The 27,725-nt window shown below is 63.2% G+C and overlaps 5 protein-coding genes across 8 annotated transcripts in view; 1 reads left to right on the top strand and 4 right to left on the bottom strand.

Moving 5' to 3' along the window:
* Positions 1 to 1,956: 1,956 nt before the first annotated feature.
* On the bottom strand, positions 1,957 to 6,269 carry LOC138721750 (zinc finger protein 84-like). The gene is made up of 2 exons (XM_069859153.1): positions 6,159 to 6,269; positions 1,957 to 5,290 (listed from the first exon to the last, which is right to left on the bottom strand). Exons 1-2 carry the CDS (start codon positions 6,196 to 6,198, stop codon positions 2,595 to 2,597), a joined length of 2,736 nt encoding a protein of 911 aa, XP_069715254.1. The 5' UTR covers positions 6,199 to 6,269; the 3' UTR covers positions 1,957 to 2,594.
* Positions 6,270 to 8,468: 2,199 nt separating this feature from the next.
* Positions 8,469 to 20,802, bottom strand: RARRES2 (retinoic acid receptor responder 2). Of its 3 annotated transcripts, none has more exons than XM_069859212.1 (5): positions 20,467 to 20,802; positions 19,523 to 19,627; positions 18,887 to 18,991; positions 18,510 to 18,646; positions 8,469 to 8,480 (listed from the first exon to the last, which is right to left on the bottom strand). In XM_069859212.1, exons 1-4 carry the CDS (start codon positions 20,629 to 20,631, stop codon positions 18,533 to 18,535), a joined length of 489 nt encoding a protein of 162 aa, XP_069715313.1. In that variant the 5' UTR covers positions 20,632 to 20,802; the 3' UTR covers positions 8,469 to 8,480; positions 18,510 to 18,532. The 3 variants fall into 3 exon arrangements, with proteins under 3 accessions (XP_069715313.1, XP_069715312.1, XP_069715311.1); XM_069859211.1 differs by lacking the exon at positions 8,469 to 8,480 and adding an exon at positions 17,224 to 17,467; XM_069859210.1 differs by lacking the exon at positions 8,469 to 8,480 and adding an exon at positions 17,224 to 17,437 and having other exon boundaries at positions 20,467 to 20,794.
* Positions 13,818 to 16,995, top strand: LRRC61 (leucine rich repeat containing 61). Of its 2 annotated transcripts, none has more exons than XM_069859197.1 (2): positions 13,818 to 13,855; positions 15,428 to 16,995. In XM_069859197.1, exon 2 carries the CDS (start codon positions 15,474 to 15,476, stop codon positions 16,284 to 16,286), a length of 813 nt encoding a protein of 270 aa, XP_069715298.1. In that variant the 5' UTR covers positions 13,818 to 13,855; positions 15,428 to 15,473; the 3' UTR covers positions 16,287 to 16,995. The 2 variants fall into 2 exon arrangements, with proteins under 2 accessions (XP_069715298.1, XP_069715297.1); XM_069859196.1 differs by lacking the exon at positions 13,818 to 13,855 and adding an exon at positions 14,023 to 14,061.
* A 1,291-nt stretch (positions 20,803 to 22,093) lies between the features above and the next one.
* On the bottom strand, positions 22,094 to 23,623 carry ZNF467 (zinc finger protein 467). The gene is made up of 2 exons (XM_069860016.1): positions 23,587 to 23,623; positions 22,094 to 23,545 (listed from the first exon to the last, which is right to left on the bottom strand). Exons 1-2 carry the CDS (start codon positions 23,621 to 23,623, stop codon positions 22,563 to 22,565), a joined length of 1,020 nt encoding a protein of 339 aa, XP_069716117.1. The 3' UTR covers positions 22,094 to 22,562.
* Positions 23,624 to 27,618: 3,995 nt separating this feature from the next.
* The window catches only part of LOC138722148 (nitric oxide synthase 3-like), an 8,279-nt gene continuing 8,172 nt past the window's right edge, over positions 27,619 to 27,725 (bottom strand). Inside the window, 1 exon segment of the mRNA XM_069860015.1 lies at positions 27,619 to 27,628. Within this exon segment, the coding sequence (XP_069716116.1) occupies positions 27,619 to 27,628 (10 nt within the window).

The raw sequence follows: 27,725 nt of genomic DNA, 5'->3' as shown, positions 1-27,725 counted from the left end.
CAGCCCCATAGCAGCCCCATAGCAGCCCCCCCAGCCCCATAACAGCCCCATAGCAGCCCCATAGCAGTCCCCCCAGCCCCATAGCAGCCCCATAGCAGTCCCCCCAGCCCCATAGCAGCCCCATAGCAGCCCCCCCCAGCCCCATAGCAGCCCCATAGCAGCCCCCCCCAGCCCCATAGCAGCCCCATAGCAGCCCCATAGCAGCCCCCCCAGCCCCATAGCAGCCCCATAGCAGTCCCCCCAGCCCCATAGCAGCCCCATAGCAGCCCCATAGCAGCCCCGTAGCAGCCCCCCCAGCCCCATAGCAGGCCCCCCCAGCCCCATAGCAGCCCCATAGCAGCCCCCTCAGCCCCATAGCAGCCCCATAGCAGCCCTATAGCAGCCCCCCCAGCCCCCCAGCAGCCCCCCCAGCCCCATAGCAGCCCTCAGAGCACCCCCATAGCAGCCCCCTCAGCCCCATAGCAGCCCTCAGAGCACCCCCATAGCAGCCCCCCCAGCCCCATAGCAGCACCCCCAGCCCCATAGCAGCCCCATAGCAGCCCCATAGCAGCCCCCCCGCCCTATAGCAGCCCCATAGCAGACCCCCAACCCCATAGCAGCCCCATAGCAGCTCCCCCCAGCCCCATAGCAGCCCTCCTAGCCCCATAGCAGCCCCATAGCAGCCCGTCACAGCCCCATAACAGCCTCCCAGCCCCATAGCAGCCCCATAGCAGCCCCATAGCAGCCCCTCACAGCCCCAAAAGAGCCCCCCAGTCCCATAGCAGCCCTCAGAGCACCCCCAGAGCGGCCCCATAGCAGCCCTATAGCATCTCCCCCAGCCCCATAGAATCGCCCCCCAGCCCCATAGAATTGCCCCCCAGCCCCATAGCAGCCCCATAGCAGCTCTCAGCCCCATAGCAGCTCTCAGCCCCATAGCAGCCCCATAGCAGCCCCTCACAGCCCCATAACAGCCCCCCAGCCCCATAGCAGCCCTCAGAGCACCCTCATAGCAGCCCCATAGCAGCCCCTCAGAGCCCCATAGCAGCCCCCCAACCCCATAGCAGCCCCCCCAGCCCCATAGCTTTGAGGTCCCCTCCACCCCACCCCACGGTTCCCAGGACAGAGGCCCAAGAACCTGCTGTGAGAAAGCTTTTATTTTAAATAAACCTCAAAAAAAAAATAGAGCTGCGCGGCGGCACCCGGCGCAGGGGAGGGACAATCATCCACCCCGGTCTTTGCTTCGTGGTGGGACATCAGCTCCAGGAGCCCCACGGGTAGCCAGAACCCCATGGTGACAAGGAAATGGGCTGATGGCATCACCAGGAGCTCCATCGATGGATCTGCAGCCCCACCAGTTGCTGGAACCCCATGGTGACAAGGGAATGGGCTGATGGCACCACCAGGATCTCCAGGAGCTCCACCAGTAGCTGGAACCCCATGGTGACAAGGGAATGGGCTGATGGCACCACCAGGAACTCCATCAATGGATCTGCAGCCCCACCAGTAGCTGAAACACCGTGGTGACAAGGGAATGGGCAGATGACACCATCACTAGCTCCAGGAGCCCCACTGGTAGCTGGAACACCATGGCAAGAAGGGGCTGATGGCACCACCAGGAGCTCCATCAATGGATCTGCAGCTCCACCGGTAGCCGGAACACCGTGGTGACAAGAGAATGGGCTGATGGCACCACCAGGAGCTCCAGGAGCCCCTCCAGTCTCCACAAAGCCGTGGTGAGAAGGGAATAGGCTGATGGCACCACCAGGAGCTCCAGGAGCCCCTCCGGTCTCCACAGAGCCGCGGTGAGAAGGGAATGGGCTGATGGCACCACCAGGCGCTGCGGTGCGGCTCCGGCCCCCCCGGCGTGCCCGGGTTACCTATTTGGAAGTGAATCGAGTAGCAGAACGCGGCGCTAATCAGAAAATCATCCACAGAGCAAGCAGAGAAGCACAAGCCCCCCCCTCCCACCCCCCCAGTGCCCCGCGTGGCCCCTCGGGGCTCCCGGAGGCATCTCCCAGGTCCCTTTTGGAAGCTGAAGGGGACGCTTCGGCTGGTTGCTCGGCTGTTTCCACCGTGGGATCCTGCCGAGGAGCAGGAGAAGGTCCCCTCCAAGGCCAGGAGGTGCCTCTTCCCAGCTGGCTTTGCCTCCCGCGGCTCCGTCCTCCTGCTTGGTGAGGTCGTTCCTCCTCCACTCAGGTTCTTCATCCCAACCGTGTCCTCGTGGAGCGATATCAGCTTGGGAAGAGAAGGATGGAGGGTTCCAGGAGAAGCTCTTGACCCCTGGAGGCTCCTCTCTGCTGTCTCTGGCTCACCCAGGGGACGTGGAGGCAGGAGCTCCGGTTTGGAAACCATCGATCCCGGATGCTGAGCTTTTCCCACAGGAACCGACGCCGCGGATCCGAGGTCCCACCCTGCTCCTCAACTGTCCTCTCAGAGGATGCTCCTCACGCGGAGCCTCCGAGCTGCTCCACCTGGACCACCCGCCGGCTCCTCTCAGCCTCCCAACTCCGGCTCCACCACGGTTCTCGTGAGTCCCAGCCTGGGGCTTCCCCTCGGCCTCTTTCGGCTCCGTGCCGGCCGTGCTGGATCGGTGGCCGCGGCGCCGGCTCGGGGCGTCACAGGCAGCTGGGACACGGCGCGGGTTTCTCCTCGCCGGGCGCTCGCTCAGGCACTCGCAGGACCCGTTTCTCCTCGAAGCTTCGGCCGCAGGCGCCGTATTTGGCCCAGGGCTCGGCTCGGCACTCGCCGTGGGGCTTGAGGAGCAGCTGCCGCTGGCTCACGCAGTCGGCGCAGCAGCACGGCGACGGCAAGCTGGGCGCCTTCGGGCTCAGAGCGTCGCCGCCGCCGCATTTACAGGGGCACGAAGCCGCCGCCGCCGCCACCACGTGCTGGGAGCCGGGCACCAGGCGCTGCTCGTCCTGCATCAGCTGCAGGAGGATGTCGGCGGCGCCGGACGGGCTCTCGGGCCGGTGCGGCGGCTGCAGGCTGGGCCGCAGCTCCTGCCGCGCCAAGGCGGGAGCCGCCGCGCGGGAGCAGGCCGGGAGCAGCACGTCGTGGGGCTCGGGGGCCTTGGGCAGGGCCGCGGCGGCGCCGTCTGGCTCGCTCTCGCAGCAGGAGGAGGGGAGGGCGCCGGCGTGGGTGCGGCGGTGCCGCAGCAGGTGAGCTTTTTGGCTGAAGCCTTTGCCGCACTCGGCGCAGCGGAAGGGCCTCTCGCCGGTGTGGGTGCGCTGGTGGACGGCCAAGTTGACCTTCTGGCGGAACCTCTTGCCGCAGTCGGCGCAGGCGTGAGGCCGCTCGCCCGCGTGGCCCTGCCGGTGCAGCTGCAGCTCGGCCTGCTCCTCGAAGCTCTCGCCGCAGAGCGAGCAGGGGAAGGGGCTCCCGGCGGGGCTCGGCGGCGCCGGCGCCGGCCCTGGGGCGCTCGGCGGCCTCTCCGCGGCGTGCACGCGCTGGTGGACGCGCAGCGAGAGTTTGCTCTTGAAGCGCTTGGGGCACTCGAGGCAGGAGAAGGGCTGGCGGCCCGTGTGGGTCTTGTGGTGGGCGAGGAGGTTGGGTTTCTGGGCGAAGCGCTTGCCGCACTGGGCGCAGGCGAAGGGCCTCTCCCCGGTGTGCGTGCGGTAGTGGGTCACCAGGTTCCCCTTCTGGTTGAAGCGGCGGCCGCAGACGCCGCAGGTGAAGGGCCGCTCGCCCGTGTGGATGCGCTGGTGGGTCACCAGGTTGGTCTTGAGGCTGAACCTCTTGCCGCAGACGTCGCAGCGGTACGGGCCGCGGCCGCGGTGGTTCTGACGGTGCTTGAGCAGCCGGTCGTACTGAGCGAAGCTTCTCCCGCACTCCGGGCAGGCCCAGGCTCTCCCGTCCGCCGTCTTCTCCTGGAGAGCCTTGGGGGACAACTCATCGCCGGAGCTCTTCTCGTGCTCGGGACACGGGTAGGGCTTGTTGTGGCTCTTCTGGTGGGCCACGAGGGCCAGCCACAAGCCGAAGCTGTTGCCGCACTGGTTGCAGATGAAGGGTTTCTCTGTGCCGGGCGCGGCCGGAGCCATCGAGGTGGTGTCCCCCAGGCCGGGCTGCGCCCCGAGGTGGCCCAGGAGGTGCGGGTGGTGGCCGAAGGTCCCCGCGCATCCCCCGGCAGCCTCGGAGGCCGCGCCGAGCTGCTGCGGCCGCAGCAGAGTCACCTTCTGGCAAAAGCCCTCGCCGCACTGGACGCAGGGGAACGGCTGCTCGCCCGCGGCCGCCTGCGGGTGCGTCAGGAGCGGCTCCTTCGGAGGAAACGGCTTCTCCGGGCACGAGTAGAGCTCCTGGCCCTCGGGAATCTTCGGGAGGGGCAGCGGCGGCACGGGGCTGAAGGAGGCGTCCGGCTCGGGGCCGCCGGGCTGGAGCAAGGCGGGCGCGTAGGGGATGCCGGGGGCCGAGCCGCGGCCCGGGCAGCGTCGCTGGCGCGGGGCGTGAGTCTTCTGGTGGGCTTTGAGGGACACCTTGTCCTTGAAGCACTTCTGGCACTGGCCGCAGGGGTAGGGCCGCAGGTCGGTGTGGGTGCTCTGGTGCGTCACCAGGTTGGTTTTCTGGGTGAAGCGCTTGCCGCACTGGGTGCAGGCGAAGGGCCGCTCGCCCGTGTGCACGCGGTAGTGGGTCACCAGGTTGGTCTTCTGGTTGAAGCTCCGGCCGCAGAGGAAGCAGGTGAAGGGGCGCTCGCCCGTGTGGATCCTGCGGTGCGTGATGAGGTTGGGCTTCTGGCGGAAGCTCTTGCCGCACTCGGGGCAGACGAAGGGGGTGTCGTCCTGGTAGCGACTCTGCTGCGATCGCAGCTTCGGCTTGTCGCCCGCCTCTCCTCCGCCGGCCGGCGCCTTCTCCCCCGCGGCGTGGATGCGCTGGTGGGCCAGCAGGTTGGCCTTCTGGCTGAAGCTCTTGCCGCACTGGGCGCAGGGGAAGGGCCGCTCGCCCGTGTGGACGCGGCGGTGGGTCAGCAGGTTGGGCCGCTGGCTGAAGCTCTTGCCGCAGTCGCCGCAGCGATACGGCTTCTCGCCCGTGTGGATCCTCTCGTGCGTGATGAGGCTTTGCTTCTGGCGGAAGCCTTTGCCGCACTGGGCGCAGCGGAAAGGGCCGGAGCCGAGCTGCGGCGCCCAGCAAGCCACGCGGGGAGAGGCCTGGCCGAGGGCGGTGGCCGCGGTGCCGTCTCTCTCCCGCTCCGGCGCGCGTTGCCCGCCGTGAAACCAGCGGCCGGAGCTGCCGGCGGCGCTGGGATAGAGCTCCAAGGAGCCGGCGGCCACTCCGGGCTTCTCCTCGGGCTGCTCGACTTTATTCACCCGTCCCGGCTCGACTGGAGAGGAAAAGGATCGGAGACGTGGATTTCAGTCTTTCAGGGAAGAACAACTCATAGAATCATAGAATCACCAGGTTGGAAGGGACCCAACGGATCATGGAGTCCAACCATCCCCATCAATCACTAACCCGTGTCCCTCAGCGCCTCGTCCACCCGGCCCTCCAACCCCTCCAGGGAAGCGGACTCAACTTCCAACTCAAGTTGGAAGAGACCCATATAGCTCAAACTCCTTGCAGGGCGACCTAAGCCTAAATAATCGTGGTTTACAACATCCTAAAGGAGCAGAAATCCTGCCCAGAGGCTGATCAACCCCTGACTCACCAAACACAGTGCCGGGGACAGCAAAAAAACCCCCCAAAAATGCTATTAAACAACCCAAATGGCAGCAAACTGGCCCAAAACGGCCAAAATCAGGACTAAAATGGCTGCAAACTGGCCCTGAATGGCTACAAATTGGCCCAGAATGGCAGCATTAGGCCCAAAATGGGCACGAACTGGTCCTAAATGGGCACAAACTGGTCCTAAATGGGCACAAACTGGTCCTAAATGGAAGTTAACTGGCCCCAAATGGCAGTAAACTGGTCCTAAATGGCTGTGAAATGGCCCTAAACAGCCACTAACTGGCCCAGGATGGCAGCAAACAGCCCTAAATGGAAGAAAAGTGGCCCCAAATGAGAGCAAACTGGTCCATAAATGGCTGCAAACTGCCCCAGAATGGTCCAAAACGAGAGAAACTGGCCCCAAATGGCCAAAACCTGGTTCTAAATGGCCACAAACTGACCCAGAATGGCCCTTGCCCACTAGAGGAACATCTCTGGCCATGGTTGGTCTCCCACCGCCTCTGTCAGGCGTGTGGAGCACTCACCCGCACAGGGGCTGACGAGGATCTTGCTCTCCTCCTGCATCTGCTGGCCTTCAGTGTACAGCTCCTCCACCTGTTTGATCCCGAACAAGCCACCGGGCTTGAAGAACCTGTAGCCTGGGAGAAGGGGAGGACAGTTGGTCACCACCAACCGCCTCGCGCGGGAACGCACACGCCCGGCGAGGACGCGGTTGTGCTGGAGATCACAGAGTCATGGAATGGCTTGGGTTGGAAGGGACCTTAAAGATCATCCGGTTCCAGCCAGGACCACCTCCCACTGGATCAGGGGCTCCAAGATCCATCCAACCTGGGCTTGGACCCCTCCAGGGATGGAGCAACCACCACTGCTCTGGGCAACCTGGGCCAGGGCCTCCCTACCCTCATCGTGAAGAATTTCATCCCAAGATCTCATCCCCATCTCCCCTCTTTCAGCTTCAAACCATTCCCCTCGTCCTGTCCCAGCCCTCCCTGAGCCAGAGTCCCTCTCCAGCTCTCCTGGAGCCCCTTTCTGTCCTGGAAGCTGCTCAAAGGTCTCCGTGGAACCTTCTCCAGGCTGAACAACCCCAACTCTCTCAGCCTGGCCTCATGGTAGACGTTCTCCAGCCCTCGCTGGCCTCCTGTCCTTCTACATGTGGCTTGGTGTCACCCGTGAATCTCCTGCTGGTGCCCTGATGCCTGCACTGATTCACAATTAACGCAGCCCGGAGGCACCGCTTTCATCTATTTTAAGCTTCTTCTGCTTTGAGGTGTAATTAAAGATGAAAGGAAACCCCAGCACCTGGCTCCCTCCTCCTGGTGAGGTGAAAGGTGGTAGGAACGCTGTTGCTTGGAAAGCTCTTCCTTGCACGGCCTTTTGCATGTTCAACCCCTTCTCCTTGGATCCCGAGCACGGCTTTTAGGATCAGATTTCAAAGGTGACCACAGAAATGCCTTTAATTCCACCCTGGGCCGCCCAAGGAGAAGACAAAGCTCCATCTTTAGTAGAGGAACGCGGCCAGCAAAGCCACTGAAGGACTTTCATTCATAGAATGGTTTGGGTTGGAAGGGACTTTAAAGATCATCCAGTCCCACCCCTGCCATGGGCAGGGACACCTCCCACTGGATCAGGGGCTCCAAGCTCCATCCAACGTGGCCTTCAACACCTCCAGGGATGGGGCAGCCACAGCTTCCCTGGGCAACCTGGGCCAGGGCTTCACCACCCTCACGGGAGAACATTTCTCCCTAAGATCTCATCCCAACCTCCCCTCTTTCTGCTCCAAACTGTTCCCCCTCGTCCCATCCCTGCCCTCCCTGATCAAGAGCCCCTCCCCAGCTTTCCTGGAGCCCCTTTCAGCACTGGAAGCTGCTCTAAGGTCTCCGTGGAACCTTCTCCAGGCTGAACATCCCAACTCTCTCAGCCTGGCCTCGTATGGAAGGTGCTCCAGCCCTTGAATCATCTCCATGGCCTCCTCTGGATCCTCCCTCCTTCCCCTCCCTCTTGATCTTCGTGTTCCCTGCCCTGCATCCCCCGACCCTGGTCCAGAGGCTGCTGCTGGCAGCCAGTTGGACTTGGTAGCATGACCAACCTGACCTCCTTCTCTGACCAGGCTCTGCCGAGGGTTCTGGCCAGGCTGGATCCATGGGCCAAGACCAACGGGTTGGGGTTCAACCAGGCCAAGTGCCGAGTCCTGCTCTTGGGACACAACAGCCCCGAGCTGCTCCAGGCATGGGGAAGAGCAGCTGGAAAGTGCCTGGAGGAGAAGGACCTGGGGGGTTGGTTGAGAACAGCTGACCACGAGCCAGCAGTGGCCCAGGTGGCCAAGAAGGCCAATGGCATCTTGGCTTGGATCAGCCCTGGGGTGGCAGCAGGAGCAGGGAAGGGATTGTCCCCATAGACTCAGTGCTGGTGAGGCTGCACCTCGAATCCTGGGTTGAATTTTGGGTCCCTCACTCCAAGAAAGACCTTGAGGGGCTGGAGAACGTCTGGAGAAGGGAACGGAGCTGGGGAAGGGGCTGGAGAACAAGGGTTGTGAGGAGCAGCTGAGGGACCTGGGGGTGTTTAGCCTGGAGAAGAGGAGGCTGAGGGGAGACCTCATTGCTCTCTGGAAAGGAGGTTGTGGTAAGGTGGCTGCTGGTCTCTTCTCCCAGGGAATAAGGGATGGGACAAGAGGAAACGTCCTCAAGATGCACAGGAGAGATTTAGTTTGCATATTAGGAGGAATTCCTTCATGGAAAGGCTTGTCCAGCCCTGGCAGAGGCCGCCCAGGGCGGTGGTGGAGCCCCCATCCCTGGAGGGCTTCAAAAGCTGAGTAGACATCGTCCTTGGGGCCATGGTCTGGTGGTGGCCTTAGGATCAATGGTTGGACTCATTGATCTTAAAGGTCTTTTCCAACCCAAACCACCCTAGGGGTTGTGTTACCACAGGAACGACCACACTCTGGAGAAGACACCCCCAAGCCCCCCTCCCGCGCCGCCCTCGGCGATCACCTGTGCAGGGGTCGGTCGGGATCTCCGTGCCGACACCATCCAGCTCATGTCCCGGCCGCGGCACCTCGCTCAGCCTGGGGTACGGCAGCAGGTTCAGCGCGTGGGCCGGCTGTCCCAGGAGAGAGGAGAAGAAGCGTGTTAGGACACTGCTTTGGGTTGGTTTCTTTGGGTTTTTTGGCCAGCGGGAGCAGGGAAGGGCTCGTCCCGCTGGACTCGGCGCCGGTGAGACCACAAATCCTGGGTTGAGTTTTGGGCCCCTCACTCCAAGCAGGACCTTGAGGTCCTGGAGAGCATCTGGAGAAGGGAACGGAGCTGGGGAAGGGAGAACAAGAATTCTGGGAGCTGAGGGACCTGAGGCTGCTTAGCCTGGAGAGAAGGAGGCTGAGAGGAGACCTCATCCCTCTCTGGAAAGGAGGTTGTGGGGAGGTGGGTGTTGGTCTCTTCTCCCAAGGAACAAGATGAGAGGAAATAGCCTCAAGCTGGAGCTTTAGATTGGATATTAGGAAATATTCCTTCACGGAGAGGGTTGTCCATCCCTGGCTGCCCGGGGCGGTAGTGGAGTCCCCATCCCTGGAGGGTTCAAAAACCACGTGGATGTGGTGCTTAGGGACATGGTTCGGTGGTGGCATGGGCAGCGTTGGGTTTCTAGTTGGATTCCTTGATCTTAAAGGTCTTCTCCAACCTAAATGATGCCGTGATCTGAAGGACGGGTGGTGGCCTTTCAGATCAGAGCCTGAGGCCCATGGGCCACCCCTGGCGAAGCAGGAAAGGGCTCCGGCAGCGTTTCTTGGGCACGAGAATGCTCCTTCTCCTCGGTGCCTCAGTTTCCACCTTGGTAGGGCATCGCTTCTCAGAACCCTTGAGCGGAGCTCGTTGAGGGATGACACCACATGTCACTGTGTCCCGCAACGCGATCCCAAATGTGTCCCTCACTGGCTGTGCTTCCCCAACCCACTGACCCTGGATCCACAAGAGGAATCTGGAGCTGAAGCAGCTCCTCCCGAAGAGCTCATCACCCCATCTGGCCAACTTCCCTCTCCATCATCCCTCCTTCTCCCCTCCAAACTCCTCGGGAGCTTGGCAGGAGGCCTGGAGCAGATGGGAGAAGAAGATGGGTCGGGGCAATCCATGGTTTCAGTATAGGCTGGGGGTGATGGGCTGGAGAGCAGCCCTGAGGAGAAGGACTCGGGGGGCTGGGGGGGAGAAGCTCCATGTGAGCTCAATATGAAACCCACCGTGTCCTGGGCTGCAGCCAGAGCAGCGTGGGCAGCAGGGAGGGAGGGGATTGTCCCCTCTGCTCCTCTCGGGGAGACCTCAGCTGGAGGGTTGGGGCCAGCTCTGGGATCCTCAGCAGGAGAAGGAGATGGAGCTGTTGGAACGGGGCCAGAGAAGGCTCCAAGGATGATGCGAGGGCTGGAGAACCTCCCGTACGAGGACAGGCTGAGAGAGTTGGGATGTTCAGGAGGAGAGAAGGCTCCGAGGAGACCTTCTAGAGACCTTCCAGAACCTGAAGGGGCTCCAGGAAAGCTGGGAAGGGGCTGTTCCCAAAGGCTTGTGGGGATGGGACGAGGGGCAATGGGGACAAACTGGAGAGGGGCAGAGTTAGACTGGACAGGAGGAGGAATTTCTTCACCGTGAGGGGGGAAAGGAGCTGGAACAGGAGAAGCTGTGGCTGCCCCATCCCTGGAGGGGTTCAAGGCCAGGTTGGATGGAGCTTGGAGCCCCTGATCCAGTGGGAGGTGTCCCTGCCCAGGGCAGGGTGGATCTGGATGATCTTTGAGGTCCCTTCCACCCCAAACCCTTCCTCCCCCCCGGCTCAGCCCCATTTCTCCTCTGCCGCCGCTTTAAGACTCGCCGGCTGAAACAGCAAAAAGTGTCCCGCAGGGAGGACAGAAAAGCCGCAGAAGACGGAAAAAGAAGCCCCAGGACCCCTTCCACCTCCCCTCAAGGGCAGAGGAGCCGCTCTGGGAGGCAGCGGCCGCCTCGCCCCGCGCGTACCTGGGCCCCCCCCCGCGGCCATCGCTCCCGCCAGCTGCGAGGAGAGGACATGGGGTCCCCGGAGGGTCCCGGGGGCCGCGGGGCGGCCTTCTCCTTCGCCTTCCGCCACGGCGTCGCTGCCTTCGGCCGCCCTCGGCTTCCTCCAAATGGCCGCGGCCGACGCCACGAGCGATGCCGCGCGAGACGGCTGCTCCGAGGCCTCCTCCGAGGCCTCTTCCTCCTCCTCGCCCTCCTCGGCCTCCTCGTCGGCCTCCTCCTCGTCGTCCTCCTCCTCCTCGCAGTTATTTCAGGGCAGACGAAGGCTCTGACCCCGGGCTCTGGCCCGGATTCGTTCTGTTGACATGAAAGCTGCGCCGTGGCGCGACTGGGAGTTGTAGTCGGCGGCCAGGGGCCCGTCGATGCATCCCTGCAGCTGCACGGCTGCCGAACTACAGCTCCCGGCAGCTGCCACGCGACCGCAGCGAGGCCTCGCGCCGCTGCAGCCAGCGGGGAGCGGCCACGGCGCAGCCCTGCAGCACCCTGGGCTGGGAAAACACAGCCCTGCAGCACCCCGAGACGGGAAACACACAGCCCTGCATCACCCTGAGGGGGAACACACAGCCCTGCATCATCCTAGGGTGGGAAAACACAGCCCTGCATCATCCTGAGTGGGAAAAACACAGCCCTGCATCACCCCGAGGGGGGAAAACACAGCCCTGCATCACCCCGAGAGGGGAAACACACAGCCCTGCAGCACCCTGAGGGGGAACACACAGCCCTGCATCATCCTGGGGTGGGAAAACACAGCCCTGCATCATCCTGAGTGGGAAAAACACAGCCCTGCATCACCCCGAGGGGGGAAAACACAGCCCTGCATCATCCTGAGTGGGAAAAACACAGCCCTGCAGCACCCTGGGCTGGGAAAACACAGCCCTGCAGCACCCCGAGACGGGAAACACACAGCCCTGCAGCATCCTAGGGTGGGAAAACACAGCCCTGCATCATCCTGGGGTGGGAAAACACAGCCCTGCAGCACCCCGAGACGGGAAACACACAGCCCTGCAGCACCCTGAGTGGGAAAAACACAGCCCTGCATCACCCTGAGTGGGAAAAACACAGCCCTGCATCACCCTGAGTGGGAAAAACACAGCCCTGCATCACCCTGAGTGGAAGAAACACAGCCCTGTAGCATCCTGAGTGGTAAAAACACAGCCCTGCAGCATCCTGAGTGGAAAAAACGCAGCCCTGCATCACCCTGTGTGGAAAAAACACAGCCCTGCATCACCCTGAGTGGTGAAAACACAGCCCTGCATCACCCTGAATGGTAAAAACGCAGCCCTGCAGCATCCTGAATGGAAAAACACAGCCCTGCAGCATCCTGAGTGGGAAAAACACAGCCCTGCAGCATCCTGAGTGGTAAAAACGCAGCCCTGTAGCATCCTGAGTGGTAAAAACACAGCCCTGTAGCATCCTGAGTGGTAAAAACACAGCCCTGTAGCATCCTAAGTGGAAAAAACACAGCCCTGCATCACCCCGAGTGGAAAAAACACAGCCCTGCAGCATCCTGGGGTGGGAAAACACAGCCCTGCAGCATCCTGAGTGGAAAAAACGCAGCCCTGCAGCATCCTGAGTGGGAAAAACACAGCCCTGCAGCATCCTGAGTGGGAAAAACACAGCCCTGCAGCATCCTGAGTGGTAAAAACGCAGCCCTGTAGCATCCTGAGTGGTAAAAACACAGCCCTGTAGCATCCTGAGTGGTAAAAACACAGCCCTGTAGCATCCTAAGTGGAAAAAACACAGCCCTGCATCACCCCGAGTGGAAAAAACACAGCCCTGCAGCATCCTGGGGTGGGAAAACACAGCCCTGCAGCATCCTGAGTGGGAAAAACACAGCCCTGCAGCATCCTGAGTGGGAAAACCGCAGCCCTGGGATGCTTTGATGAACTTCTGGGCTTAATTAGAACTAAGTGACAGGCTGGAGAATTGGGCTGGGAGACCCCCAGGAGGTTCAACCAGGCCAAGGGAAGGTCCTACCCCTGGGTCGGGGCAACCCCCGGGTTCAATCCAGGCTGGGGGTGATGGGCTGGAGAGCAGCCCTGAGGGGAAGGACTCGGGGGGCTGGGGGGGAGAAGCTCCATGTGAGCTCAACATGAAACCCCCCGTGTCCTGGGCTGCATCCAGAGCAGCGTGGGCAGCAGGGAGGGAGGGGATTGTCCCCTCGGCTCCTCTCGGGGAGACCTCAGCTGGAGGGTTGGGGCCAGGGCTGGAATCCTCAGCAGGAGAAGGAGATGGAGCTGTTGGAACGGGGTGGCTGCCCCATCCATGGAGGGGTTCAAGACCAGGCTGGATGGGGCTTGGAGCCCCTCATGCAGTGGGAGGTGACCCTGCTTGGAACTGGCTGACCGTTGAGGTCCCTTCCAACCCAAAACATCCCATGATCCTACAGTTCATCCCCACCCAACCTGGCCTTGGGCACCTCCAGGGATGGGATTTAGGCGTTCTGGTTGATGTCAAGTTAGAATTATGGAACCATGGGATGGTTTGGGTTGGAAGGGACCTCAAAGCCCACCCAGTCCCACCCCTGCCAAGGGCAGGGACACCTCCCACTGGATCAGGGGCTCCAAGCCCCATCCAACCTGGCCTTGAACCCCTCCAGGGATGGGATTGAGGGGCAAGGAGGCAGGGAAGGAGGGAGGGGGGGGGCAGGAGTAAAGGGGCGAGAAGAAGGGGTGGGAGGAAGGGGTTAAGGGAGAGGGAAGGGGTTAAAAGGAAGGGAGAGGGAAGGGAGGAGGCAAAGGTGAGGGGAAGGGGTTAAAAGGCAGGAGGGGAGGAAGGGGTTAAGGGGGAAGGAAGGGGTTAAGGGGGAAGGAAGGGGTTAAAAGGCAGGAGGGTCCGGGAGGGGTTAATCCCCCCCCATTGTCGTGTCTGTGTCCCCCCTCCCGCCCCCGCCACTTCCGGGTCGGCACCATCGAGGCGGCTGCGCGAGCGGCCCCCGGCGGCACCATAGAGGAGGGGGACGGGGGCAGAGCGGCCTCCCCGCCATGTCCCCCATAGAGATGAATGGGAAGGGGAGGGGGTCGGTCCTCCAGGGCCCCAGGCTGGACTGGGAACTGGGAACTGGGGACTGGGGACTGGGGGGTCTAGTTGGTGGCAACTTGGAGTCTTGGGACCATGAGATGGGTTGGGTGGGAAGGTCTGGATCCTGCTCCACCTTTGATCTGGATTGTGGTCCCAGTTCGATCCCGATCGCGATCCAGGTTCGACCCCGATCCAGGTTCGATCCGGATTCCGCTCCGGGTTTTACCCCGATCCAGGCTCGATCCGGATCCCCCTCCGTGTCCCGGTGCCGCTTCCCCTTTAATGGGGCGGGGGGTGTGGGGGGTTATTATGGGATGGCCGCGCGTTTCCATGGGAACGGCGGGGGCGGAGCCCGCGGGGTCGCTGGGAACCGGGGGGGGGAAAGGTGAGTCTGGGGGGGGGGGAAAGCTCAGCCCCACAGAGACCCCCTGCCCCACAGAGACCCCCTGCCCCATAGACCCCTGCCCCATAGAGCCCTGCCCCATAGAGCCCCATAGACCCCCCTGCCCCACAGAGACCCCCTGCCCCATAGAGCCCCACAGAGACCCCTGCCCCATAGACCCCCCTGCCCCACAGAGACCCCCCTGCCCCACAGAGACCCCCTGCCCCATAGACTCCCCTGCCCCACAGAGCCCCCAGCCCCACAGAGCCCCATAGACCCCAGCCCCATAGACCCCTGCCCCACAGAGCCCCCAGCCCCACAGAGCCCCATAGACCCCTGCCCCACAGAGACGCCTGCCCCACAGAGCCCCATAGACCCCAGCCCCATAGACCCCAGCCCCACAGAGCCCCATAGACCCCAGCCCCACAGAGCCCCATAGACCCCCCTGCCCCACAGAGACCCCCTGCCCCATAGACCCCTGCCCCATAGACCCCCATAGACCCCCCTGCCCCACAGAGACCCCCTGCCCCACAGAGCCCCATAGACCCCAGCCCCATAGACCCCTGCCCCACAGAGCCCCACAGAGACCCCAGCCCCACAGAGCCCCATAGACCCCAGCCCCACAGAGACCCCTGCCCCACTGAGACCCCTGCCCCACAGAGCCCCACAGGGGCCCCCAGCCCCACAGAGCCCCCAGCCCCACAGAGACCCGTGCCCCACAGAGCCCCACAGAGACCCCCTGCCCCACAGAGACCCCCTGCCCCACAGAGCCCCATAGGCCCCAGCCCCATAGACCCCTGCCCCACAGAGACCCCCCCTGCCCCACAGAGCCCCACAGAGCCCCCTGCCCCACAGAGCCCCATAGACCCCTGCCCCACAGAGGCCCTGCCCCACACATCCCATCCCTGCCCCGTACATCCCACCCAGCCCCTGCCCCACACATCCCATCCCCAGGGCTCTCCATGTCCTCGTGGTGGTGCTGGTGGGACCCCATGGCCACATCCCACACGTCCCCACCCCCCAGAGTCCCCCATGGACATGTAGAGGTGGTGGTGGGACCCCATGGCCACGTCCCACACGTCCCCACACCCCAGTGCCCCCCATGGCTGTGTAGAGGTGGTGGTGGGACCCCATGTCCTCGTGGTGGAGGTGGTGGGACCCCATGGCCACATCCCACGTGTCCCCACCCCCCAGAGCTCCTCACGGACATGTAGAGGTGGTGGTGGGACCCCGTGTCCTTGTGGTGGAGGTGGTGGGACCCCATGTCCACATCCCACACGTGTCCCCACCCCCCCGGGCCCCCCACGTTCTCCAGCCCCACAGCGGGTGCTCCTGTGAGATCCAACCCCCTGCCCACCTTCTCCCCCAGCCCGAGGTGTGGGAGCCGAGAAGCTCCAGGAGCTGCGTCCCCCAGGATGGAGGCGCACGGTGACACGGCTGAGGAGGAGAAGGACGAGGAAGAGGAGGAGGAGGACGGCGTGCGCGTCACGGCCCAGCTCCTCAAGGCCACCACGGGCGAGTTCGCCCTCGAGTCCATCCTCCTGCTGAAGCTGCGCGGCCGCGGCATCGTCCACCTGGGCTGCTTGGGCGACTGCTCCAACCTGGAGTGGCTGGACCTCTCCGGCAACTCCATCGTCCACCTGGGCCCTCTGGCCGCCCTCAAATCCCTCGCCGTCCTCAACCTGGCGCGCAACCGCGTGGCCAACCTGGAGCCTCTGGCCTCTTGTCCCAACCTGCAGAGCCTCAACGTGGCCGGGAACCTGCTGAGGAGCCTCCAGCAGCTCCGCTGCCTCGCGGGGCTCCGGCGCCTGGAGAACCTGCGTCTGCGCGACCCCGCGGCTCGTCTGGAGAACCCGCTCTGCGCGGCGCCCGCCTACCGGGCCGGCCTGGTGGAGATGTTCCCCCAGCTCAAAGCCGTGGATGGAGAACGCGTCTCCGGGCGCGGCAGCGAGCTCTACCAGCTCTGCAGAGACCTCGACAGCTCCTTGGGCCGCGGCGCCGGAGGATCCGGGGGGTCGGAGCCCCCCGGGGCGGCTCAGCCCTGGGTGGACGCCGCGTTCTGGGAGCCGCGGCCCAGCCGCCGCAGCTCCATCATGGACGAGGCCTACAGGCAGTTCGGGGAGGTGGTGCAGGAGTGCCGGGAGCTGAGCCGCCGCGCCGACGACACCATCGCCCACGCCGAGAGGGCCCTCGGCGGCCGCTCCGACCCCAGCTCCTACGTCTTCTGAGCCGCCAGAGCCACGGGGCCCACGAGAGGGGAGCCCCGCCCTGGCCTGGCCTGGTCCTTGCTGGAGGAAACCGTGAGGAAACCATGAGGAACCATAAGGAATCATGAGGAACTGTGAGGAATCATGAGGAACCATGTGGAAACCAGGAGGAACTGTGAGGACCTGTGAGGGGACCATGAGGAACTGTGAGGAATCATGAGGAACTGTAAGAAACCATGAGAAACTATGAGGGAACCGTGAGGAAACCATGAGGAACCATAAAAAATCATGAGGAACTGTGAGGAATCATGAGGAACCATGTGGAAACCAGGAGGAATCGTGAGGAACCTGTGAGGGGACCGTGAGGAATCATGAGGAACTGTAAGAAACCATGAGAAACTGTGAGGGAATCGTGAGGAAACCATGAGGAATCATGAGGAAACCATGAGGAACTATGAGGAAACTACGAGGAACCCAACCTCTCCTGCAGGCTGGGGGATGCTGGAGGAACCATGACAAAGCAGCCCAAGGCCACTTTACTTTGCTCCGTCCCTTTGAAGGTTCCAAGACGGAGATGGGTCCTCCCTGTCCCCTGTGGGTGACCTTTGGGACTTTGGAGCCAGCCCTGAGCTCCCCAGGCTGGAGGAGAAGAGTGTGGAGCTGGGGGGACGTATGTGAGGACCAGGGTGCGGGGTGGGGACCAGGGGATGTCGCGGGGCTGGGCAGTAAAGCCGTGGTGTCCTCCAAACCCTGTCTCTGCTGCATCCTCCCGAGCAACCAGGAAGGGTCTCGCCTACCCCCGTGGCTTGTCCGTGTCCTCATCCCTTCTCCTGGGCTGGGGATGGGGGGGTGACGCGGCTGGAGCTGCAGGAGGTCACCTGCGCAGGTGGAGGGACATGGGGCTGCACCCACCCCAGACCTCCCGACCCCGGGGAGAAGAAGAGTGGGGACAGCAGGAGCCAGAGCTGGGCTTTACTGGTGAGCTTGGCGGGGGCAGGTGGGGTGGTGGCATCTCCAGGAGCATCCCAAGGTGAGCATCATCTCCAGGAGCATCCCGAGGTGAGCGGCATCTCCAGGAGCATCTCATGGTGACGTGGTGCTGGGGGACAGCAAGCAGGGGGAGCTGGGCTGGTCCCCTGGGGCAGCGTCCATCTCCTCACGCTGGTGGTGGCCTGGGGAGAGAGAGAGGACACGGGGAAGGGCTGGAGGCAAGAGGAACCTTGGGTTGGGTTGGGTTGGGTTGGAAGGGACCTCAAAGCCCACCCAGTCCCACCTCCTACCATGGGCAGGGACACCTCCCACTGGATCAGGGGCTCCAAGCCCCATCCAACCTGGCCTTGAACCCCTCCAGGGATGGAGACTCCACCACCACCTCCCTGGGCAGCCTCGGCCAGGGCTGGACAACCCCTTCCACGAAGAAACGTTTCCTAATGTCCAACCTGAACCTGCCCTGGTGCAACTTGAGGCCTTTCCCGCTCGTCCCACCCCTTGGCCCTTGGCAGAAGAGCCCAGCACCCACCCTACCACAACCTCCTTTCCAGAGAGCGATGAGGTCTCCCCTCAGCCTCCTCTTCTCCAGGCTAAACACCCCCAGGTCCCTCAGCTGCTCCTCACAACCCTTGTTCTCCAGCCCCTTCCCCAGCTCCTTCTCCAGACGTTCTCCAGCCCCTCAAGGTCTTTCTTGGAGTGAGGGACCCAAAACTGACCCCAGGATTCGAGCTGTGGCCTCACCAGCACCGAGTCCAGGGGGACAATCCCTTCCCTGCTCCTGCTGCCACCCCAGGGCTGATCCAAGCCAGGATGCTGGTGGCTTCTTGGCCACCTGGGCCACCGCTGGCTCATATTCATCCACTATCAACCAACCCCCCCAGGTCCTTCTCCTCCAAGCAGAAGGATCCAACCTGTCCACATCCCTCTGTAGAACCTTGGCCCAGGGATTCAACCTGGAGACCCCACACCAAGCCCTGGAGACCCCAACCAAGCTCTGGAGACACCAGTTACAGGGCCTCCAACTCCACCCCCACCGCTTTTGGTCCAAGCGTCCCCTCTCCCGCCCAGGTCTCCCAGTGGTTGCAGGCAGAGCCGGCTGGAGATGCCTCGGTGGTTCTCCAAGCCAAGAACAGTCCCCAGCATCTTGGAGGGGGGGACCCCAGCGTTGCTCGACCCTTCATGGAGGTCCCTCCCTGTCCCTCCCCAGGACCTCTGGGGGCAGGAGAAGGCTCGGTGTCCCCTCCCAGCACCTACCGTGAGGGGCCACGGGGCCTCCCCTAGGCTGGGAGCCCCTTGGAGAAGGCGAACATGCCGGGCAGGTAGAGCGAGTCCAAGGCCTTCCCGGCCTCTTCCACCGCCCGGCACTCGGCCTCGTCCCGCTGCCTGATCTCCTGGGGGCGGAGAAGAAGATCTGGCACCTGACACCACACCAGGATGTCCCAGCACCCACCACAATGGTCCCACCACCAAACCAGGAGGTCCTAGAACCCACCACAAGGGTCCCACCACCAAGCCAGGAGGTTCCAGCACCCACCACAAGGGTCCCACCACAAGACCACAAGGTCCCAGCACCAAACCACGAGGTCCCAGCAGCTGGTGAGGACCATGCCGGGGCGTGTGGGAGGTCTCACCTTCACCAGGAGGTGGTGGCTGGGGCCGCAGTTGTGGTACTTGTCCAGGACCTTGGGGACGTCACCGGTGTCAAACTTGAAGCAGGCCAGGCAGGTCGGCTTCCTCTGCAGAGACACTGCGGCCATCAGCTCCCACCACCCCGGACACCGAGTCACGGAACCAGGGCCTGGGTTGGGCTGGAAGGGACCTCAAAGCCCACCCAGCTCCATCCAGGACATCTCCCACGGGTTCAGGTTGCTCCAAGCCCCGTCCAACGTGGCCTCCAGCACCTCCAGGGTGGGATCTGGAGGTCCTGGTTGACCACAAGTTGGAATCGTGGCACCATGGAAGTGCAGAACCTTGTCCTTGGCCTCTTTGAACCTCCTGAGGGTCTCCCAGCCCCACGTCCCCAGCCTGTCCAGGTCCCTCTGGATGACACCCCGTCCTTCTGGGGTGACACCCTCACCTCTCGTCTTGGTGGCACCTACAAACCTTCTGCGGGTGCCCTCGATCTCGCTGTAGGTGTCACCAATGGAGATATTGAAGAGTATGGACCATGGAGGGTCACCACTCGTCATGGATCTCCACGGGGACACGGAGCCCTCACCCAGGTGGCCCAAGGGACAGGAGGACACGGGCCGGTGGCCCCGACTCACCCGGCTGTCCAGGGCGCGGCAGTTGTGCCGCTGAGCCGCCCTCTTCCTGCACGTCGTCTGCACCAGGTGGACCTTCAGCTGGACAAACGTCCCCGAGGAGTCGCCCTGGGGGGGACGAGGGAGGACACGTCGTGGGCCACGGGTGGGACGGGAGGAGATGGGACATCGGGGGCCACCGAGAGCTCCCCCCGCGCTGCGGGGGCTGCTGGGGGCGGGGGGTACACCAGGGGGAGGAGGTGGCCAGGGGGCCCCAAGCCCTTGAGAACCAGGGGGTGGATCCATGCCTAGGGGGAGAACCTCCTTGAGAACCTCCATGGTGGCCACCAAGGTGGCCCCAGCTGAGGGCCCTCAGCATCCTGAGAGCCTCCCGAGGAGCAGGAACCATCCTGGTGGTTCCACCTGCACCGCAGCCAAACTGGGGACCCCCACGCCCTCCCCCAGGAACCCCGAACCCCTCTCTGGGACCCTCCATCTCCACCCAACCCCACACTGAGCTCTTGGCCCCCTCTCCACATTCCCACCCCCTCCAGAAGGTCCATGGCCACCCAGAAGCCCCCTGGCACCCCCAACCTCCCCTCTCTGGGACCCTCCATCTCCACCCAACCCCACACTGAGCTCTTGGTCCCCTCCCCACGTTCTCACCCCCTCCAGAAGGTCCAAGGCCACCTAGAAGACCCCTGGCACCCGCAACCTCCCATCTCTGGGACCCTCCATCACCACCCAACCCCACACCGAGATCTTGCCCCCCCCTCCCCACATTCCCACCCCCTCCAGGAGGTCCAAGGCCACCCAGAAGCCCCATGGCACCCCCTTTTAGGACCCTCAACGCCCCTATTGGGGACCCTCCATCACCACCCAACCCCACACTGAGCTCTTGCCCCCCCTCCCCACGTTCCCACCCCCTCCGGGAGGTCCGAGGCCCCCCAGGATCCGCCGTCCCTCACCCTCTCGACGGCTCCTTCCACCGTTTGCTCCTTGAAGACGAAATTCCCGGTGCTGCGCCCGTTGAAATACTCCACGACCTCCCTCACCACGCGTCGCTGCAGCGGGGACTGCCCGGCGGCCACCAGGGCCACCAAGCCCACCCAGAGGGCCAGCAGGACCTTCATCCTGCCCCTGGGGCTCCCTTGACCCCCGAGAACGTCACCGATCGACCCTTTGGTCTCTCATTAACCGATTTCCTGGGAACTGCCCCGGTTTTTCCGCCTCCTCCCCCCCGTGGCGGCCCCTCCGGCTCGGCCGGACGGAGGAGGGGCTGGACACAGCTGGACACGCTTGGACACAGCTGGACAAGCTGTGAGGGACGTCAACGCGGCCCCTCGGCTTCACCCACAGCTTCGTCCGGCATGGAAAGAGCTTCGGGGGGACCCCAAAGGGGTCAGGTCCCCCCCAATATCAGGGAAAAATAAAGTTCCTCGGGGTTTGCACGTGTTGGGTGGTGGAACATCTCCACCCCTGGGGCTCCTCGGCTGCTCTCCTGGTGATTTAAGGTGAAAAAGAGCAGGTTTGGGTCAGCGGGGAGGAAGGAAGGATTGGAGATTAAAAAAAAAATGGAGCAGCGAAGCCGATGGGGATTCTCCAAGAGGATCCACGATGTGGAAATGACGTGATCCAGATGTTTCCTTGCAGAGGAGGTGCGGGGGGCACCAGGGTCCTGCTGCTGCTCCTTGGGGAGACCCAGAACCCCCAGAGGGGGGACCTGCCCCCCCGGCCAGGATGATGAGTGATGGGATCCCAACATGGAACAACAGGATGGGTGGAAGGGACCTTAGAGATCATCCAGTTCCACCCCTGCCACGGGCAGGGACACCTCCCACTGGATCAGGGGCTCCAAGCTCCATCCAACCTGGCCCTCGTCCCATCCCCACAAGCCTTTGGGAACAGCCCCTCCCCAGCCTTCTTGGAGCCCCTTCAGGTTCTGGAAGGTCCCTCTAAGGTCTCCTCGGAGCCTTCTCTTCTCCTGAACATCCCAACTCTCTCAGCCTGTCCTCGTACGGGAGGTTCTCCAGCCCTCGCATCATCCTTGGAGCCTCCTCTGGCCCCGTTCCAACAGCTCCATCTCCTTCTCCTGCTGAGGATTCCAGAGCTGGCCCCAACCCTCCAGCTGAGGTCTCCCCGAGAGGAGCAGAGGGGACAATCCCCTCCCTCCCTGCTGCCCACGCGGCTCTGGATGCAGCCCAGGACACGGGGGGTTTCTGGGCTGGGAGCGCACGTTGCCGGCTCCTGTGGAGCTTCTCATCGACCTCCACCCGATCTGGAACAGCGAGATGTTCTCCTGGGAGGGCAAGGAGGCCCTGGAATAGGTTGACTAGAGATGTTGTGGCTGCCCCATCCCTGGAGGGGTTCAAGGCCACGTTGGATGGAGCTTGGAGCCCCTGATCCAGTGGGAGGCGTCCTTGCCTGGGCTTTGAGCTCCCCTCCAACCCACCCATGGTGATGGTTCCATCATTCACCAGCCCCAAACGACCACAGCCGGCAGCCGAGCGACCCCCGAGCTCCCTCCTGGAGTTGCCGCCCACCCCACTCCCTCCTTGTCCCCGTGACCTTCTCAAAGTGGGACTGAAGTTGCTTTATTAGCAGTTTCGCTTCGCTCCCACCCTGGTGCCGCCTCGCAGGCACCGGGAGAACCTCCCTTCTCCTTGGCCTGGGGTCGGGGCTCCCCTGTCCACCCCACGTCCATCCTGGGGCCACCAGGACTCAATCCAATGTCTTGATGACCACTTTGAGGTCAAGCTTTGACCGCTGGTGACCTTGTGTCGCCAAGGATGCTGGTGATGGAGCCAACCAGTAGAAGACCTCGTTGGCCAAGGGTCCTTGGAGGAGGACTCAATCCAAGGTCTTGAAGACCAATTCAAGGTCAAGCTTTGACCGTTGGCCAACTCTGGCACCCGTGGCTTCTTGTGCCACCGAGGACGCTGGCGATGGAGCCAACCGGTAGAAGACCTCGTTGGCCAAGGGTCCTTGGAGGAGCTCCACGGCATCGTCTCCACCTCGGAGACGCCGGTGAAGCCGCCAGCATCACCAGGACTGGTCTTGGAGCTCAGGGACTGATCGCGGCGGTGGCCGCCGTCCACCCCTGCACGTCGGCGTCGCCGTGGGTGCCCTCGTGGCGCCGCAGGTGGGTCTTGCGGCTGAAGCTCTTGCCGCAGCGGGCGCAGGCGAAGGGCCGGTGGCCGGTGTGCACGGCCTGGTGCCGCGCCAGGTTGGTCTTGGAGCTGAAGCTCTTGGCGCACTGGGCGCAGGCGTGAGGCCGCGTCCCCGTGTGAACCGCCTGGTGCCGCGCCAGGTGGGACTTGCGGCCGAAGCGGCGCCCGCACAGCTCGCAGACGAAGGGACGCGGCGCCGCGGTGACGCCGGCGCCGCCTTTACCCGGTGCCGCCAACCTCGAGGGGCCGCGTTGGAGCCACCGGTGGCCACCGGGGTTGGATTTCGGACACGCGTCGGCGCTCTGGCAAGCGAGGAAAGTCAACGGCGTCAAGGCCGGTTGGACGCAGGGTGGCTCCTCGCGGCACAGACGCCGATACGAGGGGGTGGAGACCTCGCCGAAGGTCTCGCCGCGGGGAGAGGTCTTGACGTCCTCCCCCAAGGTCTGGTGCAAGCGCTGGTGCCGCAGCAAGTGCTGCTTGTGAGCGAAACGCCTCCCGCAGGCGCAAGCGAAGGGTCTCTCGCCGGTGTGGGTGCGGTGGTGCCGCACCAGGTGGGTTTTCTTGCGGAAGCGGCGCCCGCACTCGCCGCAGGGGAAAGGTCTCTCGCCCGTGTGGGTCTTCTGGTGGGAGCGGAGGTGGATCTTCTGGCGGAAACGCCGGCCGCACTCGCCGCAGGGGTAAGGTCTCTCGCCCGTGTGGACGCGGAGGTGCCGCGTCAGGTGAGCTTTCTTACCAAAACCCTTCCCGCACTGAGCGCAAGCGAAGGGACGCGGCACCGAGGTGACGTTGAGGGGTTCCCAAGGGCAACGGTCGTAGCTGGTGGCACCGAGATGAGGAGATGAGGGCAACGGGAGAGCCGTGGCGCACGGCGGCTCCGCTTTGCAGGCACCCGGAGGAGCCGTTGGCTCCTCCGGGTGCCTGCAAAGCGGAGCCGCCGGCCATTCTTCATCCTCATCGTCTTCCACCTTCACCGTCCTCACCAGGTCAGGCTCTGCAGGAAGAACCAGCAGCATCTGATGAGGTTGGGATGGAGCAACCATCACCGTTTGATGAAGATGGGGTGATCGTCATCATCTGATGGGGTTGGGATGGAGCAACCATCACCGTTTGATGAAGATGGAGTGATCATATCATCTGAAGGGGTTGGGATGGAGCAGCCATCACCGTGTGATGAGGATGGAGCAACCATCATCATCTGATGGGGTTGCGATGGAGGGATCATCATCATTTGATGGGATTGGGATGGAGCGACCATCACTGTTTGATGAAGATGGAATGACTATCACCATCTGATGGGGTTGGGATGGAGCAACCATCACTGCATGATGAGGATGGAGCAACCATCACTGTCTGATGGGGTTGGGATGGAGGGATCATCAGCGTCTGATGGGGTTGGGATGGAGCGACCATCACTGCGTGATGAGGATGGAGCAACCATCACTGTTTGATGAAGATGGAACAACCATCATCATCTGATGAGGTTGGGATGGAGCGACCATCACTGCATGATGAGGATGGAGCAACCATCACTGTCTGATGAGGTTGGGATGAAGCGACCATCACTGTGTGATGAGGATGGAGCAACCAGCACCGTTTGATGGGGTTGGGATGGAGTGACCATCATCGTCTGATGAGGTTGGGATGGAGGGACCATCACCATCTGATGGGGTTGGGATAGAGCGATCATCATCATCTGATGAGGATGGAGCGACCATCACTGTGTGACGGGGTTGGGATGGAGTGACCATCACTGTCTGAGGAAGACGGAATGACCATCACCGTGTGATGGGGTTGGGATGGGACACACCAAGGACGCCCTCACCAAAGCAGCTTTGCTCCAGGCCCCCCGCTTCCTCTCCGTTGTCCTCCACCTTGGGAACCAGCAGCATCCCTGAGGAGACCAAGGGGACAAAGCCAGGCTCTCCTCCAGCTCCAGGGGGGCCCCGTTACCGTGGGGGGACCCTGAAGACCGGGGTAGGTCCAGCCCGGCGCCCACCTGAGCCGGGACAGCCTGGCGCCTGCATCTCCTCCGGCCACTGCGCCAGTGGGGACGGCTCCAGCTTGGTCATGGGGGGACCTGGGTGGGACCAAACCCCTCTGGAGACCCTTCCTGCTCTCCATCCATGGATCCAACCTACCCAAACCCCTCTGGAGACCCTTCCTGCTCTCCATCCATGGATCCAACCTCCCCAGACCCCTCTGGAGACCCTTCCTGCTCTCCATCCATGGATCCAACCTCTCCAGACCCCTCTGGAGACCCTTCCTGCTCTCCATCCATGGACCAAACCCATCCTGCCCCCTCCCAGTTCCCCCAGTCTCTCCCACCACCACCCTTCCCACCCCTCCCAGTTATCCCCCAGTCCCTCCACCCCTGCCCTTCCTGCCCCCTCCCAGTCCTCCCAGTTACCCCCAGTCCCTCTCACACTTCCAGCCCCCGCCCTTCCCATCCCTCCCAGTCTCCCCAGTCTCCCAATCCCGATCCCCATCTCACTCCTAATCCAGACCCCCACACCCCCTTCCCCCCCAAACCCCGGGGGGTCCCGGGTCCCCCTCGCTCCAGTTTCTGATCCTGGAGCTGGTCCCAAACCCAACCTGGATCCCAGTCCTGAAACCAATCTGGATCCTGATCCCACCCCCAAACCAGGTTCTGATCCCAATCCCAGTGCTGGTCCCGAACCCAGTTTGGATCCCAGTCCCGAAACCAATCCAGATCCCAGTCCCAAACTCAGTTTGGATCCCAGTCTCAGTGTTGGTCCCAAACCCAGCCCTCATCCTGGTCCTGATCCCCCTCTTTCCCCTCCAAACCAGGTTCTGATCCCAATTCCCATCCCAGTGCTGCTCCCGAACCCACTCTGGATCCCAGTCCTCATCCCGCTGCTGCTCCAGATCCCAGTCCAGGCCCCACTCTGGATCCCAGTGCTGGTCCCCAACCCAGTTCCAAACCCAATCCTGCTCCCAGTCCTGGTCCTGACCCTGATCTGGATCCCAGTCCCAGTCCAGGACCCAATCCAGCTCCCAGTGCTGCTCCCGAACCCACTCTGGATCCCAGCCCAGATCCCAGTCCCAATCCCAGTTTGGATCCCAGTCTCAGTGTTGGTCCAAACCCAACCCTCACCCTGGTCCTGATCCCCCTCTTTCCCCTCCAAACCAGGTTCTGATCCCGATTCCCATCCCAGTCCCAGACCCACTCTGGATCCCAGTCCAGGCCCCAGTCTGGATCCCAGTGCTGGTCCCCAACCCAGTTCCAAACCCAATCCTGCTCCAGTCCTGGTCCTGACCCTGATCTGGATCCCAGTCCCGAACCCTCTGTGATCCCAGTCCCAGTCCAGCTCCCAATCCAGCTCCCAGTGCTGCTCCAGCTCCCGGTCCGGCTCCCAGTCCCGGTCCCTCACCCACCTCTCCATCCGTCCCAGTCCGCCCCCAGTCCCGGTTTCTCTCTCTCCGGTTCGGCTCCTCCCGCCCCTCCCCCCCCCGGGCCCCTCCCCCCCCCGCGGTGGCCGCCGGTCCCCATCCCCCCCCCGCCCCTCCCCCTCCTCCTCCTCCTTCCCCTCCTCCTCCCTGTCCCCTCCCCGTCCCCACCCCCCCAGGTCCTTTTATGTCCCCCCCGCCCCTTCCCCCCCCCCCCCCCGTCTCCATCCTCCCCCTCCCTGTCCCCCCCACCTTGTTCCCCCCACCCCAGTCTCCATCCCCCCCTCCCTGTCCCCCCCCCCCTTGTCCCCATCCCTCCCCCCCATGTCCCCCCAACCTCCGTGTCCCCCCCCAAGCTTGTCCCCAAGCCCCCTCCTCCTTGTCCCCCTCCCCAGTCCCCATCCCCCCCCCTCCATCCTCATCCCCCCCCTCCCTGTCTCCCCCCTCCCCCCTATACCCCTCTCCCCCCTCCCTGTCCCCCCCCCTTGTCCCCAACCCCCATCTCCTTCCTTGTCCCCCCCCCCCGTCCCCATCTCCCCCTCCCTGACCCCCCATCTCCATCCCCCCCTTCCCTGTCCCCCCCTCTTGTCCCATCCCCTTCTCCTCCCCCCCCCGTCCCCATGTCCCCCTCCCCCCATCCCCATGTCCCCCCCCGGCCCCCCCCCTCCAGTTTCCATCCCCCTCCCTCTGGTCCCCTATGTGCCCCCCCCCATCACCCCCCTCCTGGTCCCTATCCCTGTCCCCTCCCCTCCATGGAACCATCTCGGTTCCCCCCACCGGCTGATACAGGACATGGGGACATGGGGACGGGGGATATGGGGATATGGGACATGGGGACATGGGATATGGGGATATGGGGAAAAGGGACATGGGGATATAGGACATGGGGAAAAGGGACATGGGATATAGGACACAGGGATATGGGGACATGGGGACATGGGGATATGGGGACATGGGGATATGGGATATGGGGAAAAGGGACATGGGATATAGGACACAGGGACATGGGGACAGGGGACATGGGGACATGGGGATATGGGACATGGGGACATGGGTATATGGGACACAGGGACATGGGTATATGGGACATGGGGACATGGGATATGGGGAAAAGGGACATGGGATATAGGACACAGGGACATGGGGACAGAGGACATGGGGGACATGGGTATATGGGATATGGGGGTATGGGACATGGGGACATGGGATATGGGGAAAAGGGACGTGGGATATAGGACATGGGGACATGGGATATGGGGAAAAGGGACATGGGATATGGGGACATGGGGGTATGGACATGGGGACGTGAGATATGGGGAAAAGGGGCATGGGATATAGGACACAGGGACATGGGGGACATGGGACATGGGGACATGGGGGTATGGGACATGGGGGTATAGGACATGGGGACATGGGATATGGGGAAAAGGGGCATGGGATATAGGACACAGGGACGTGGGGCACTGGGCACAGGGACGGGGACACAGGGGCACCAGGGCACAGGGACAGTGGGACACGGGACATGGGAAATGGGGACACTGGTCACCAGGCACTGGGGACATGGGACACAAGGACATGGGGGTGGCTGGGGCCCCCTGGATGTCCCCGATCATCCCTGTCCCATGTCCCCTAGTGTCCCCACACCACCT

This window comes from Phaenicophaeus curvirostris, chromosome 6, assembly GCF_032191515.1.
Source record: "Phaenicophaeus curvirostris isolate KB17595 chromosome 6, BPBGC_Pcur_1.0, whole genome shotgun sequence".
Lineage (NCBI taxonomy): Eukaryota > Metazoa > Chordata > Aves > Cuculiformes > Cuculidae > Phaenicophaeus > Phaenicophaeus curvirostris.
The sequence above is the reverse complement of the archived record's forward strand: the minus strand, read 5'-3'. Positions and strand labels throughout refer to the sequence as shown.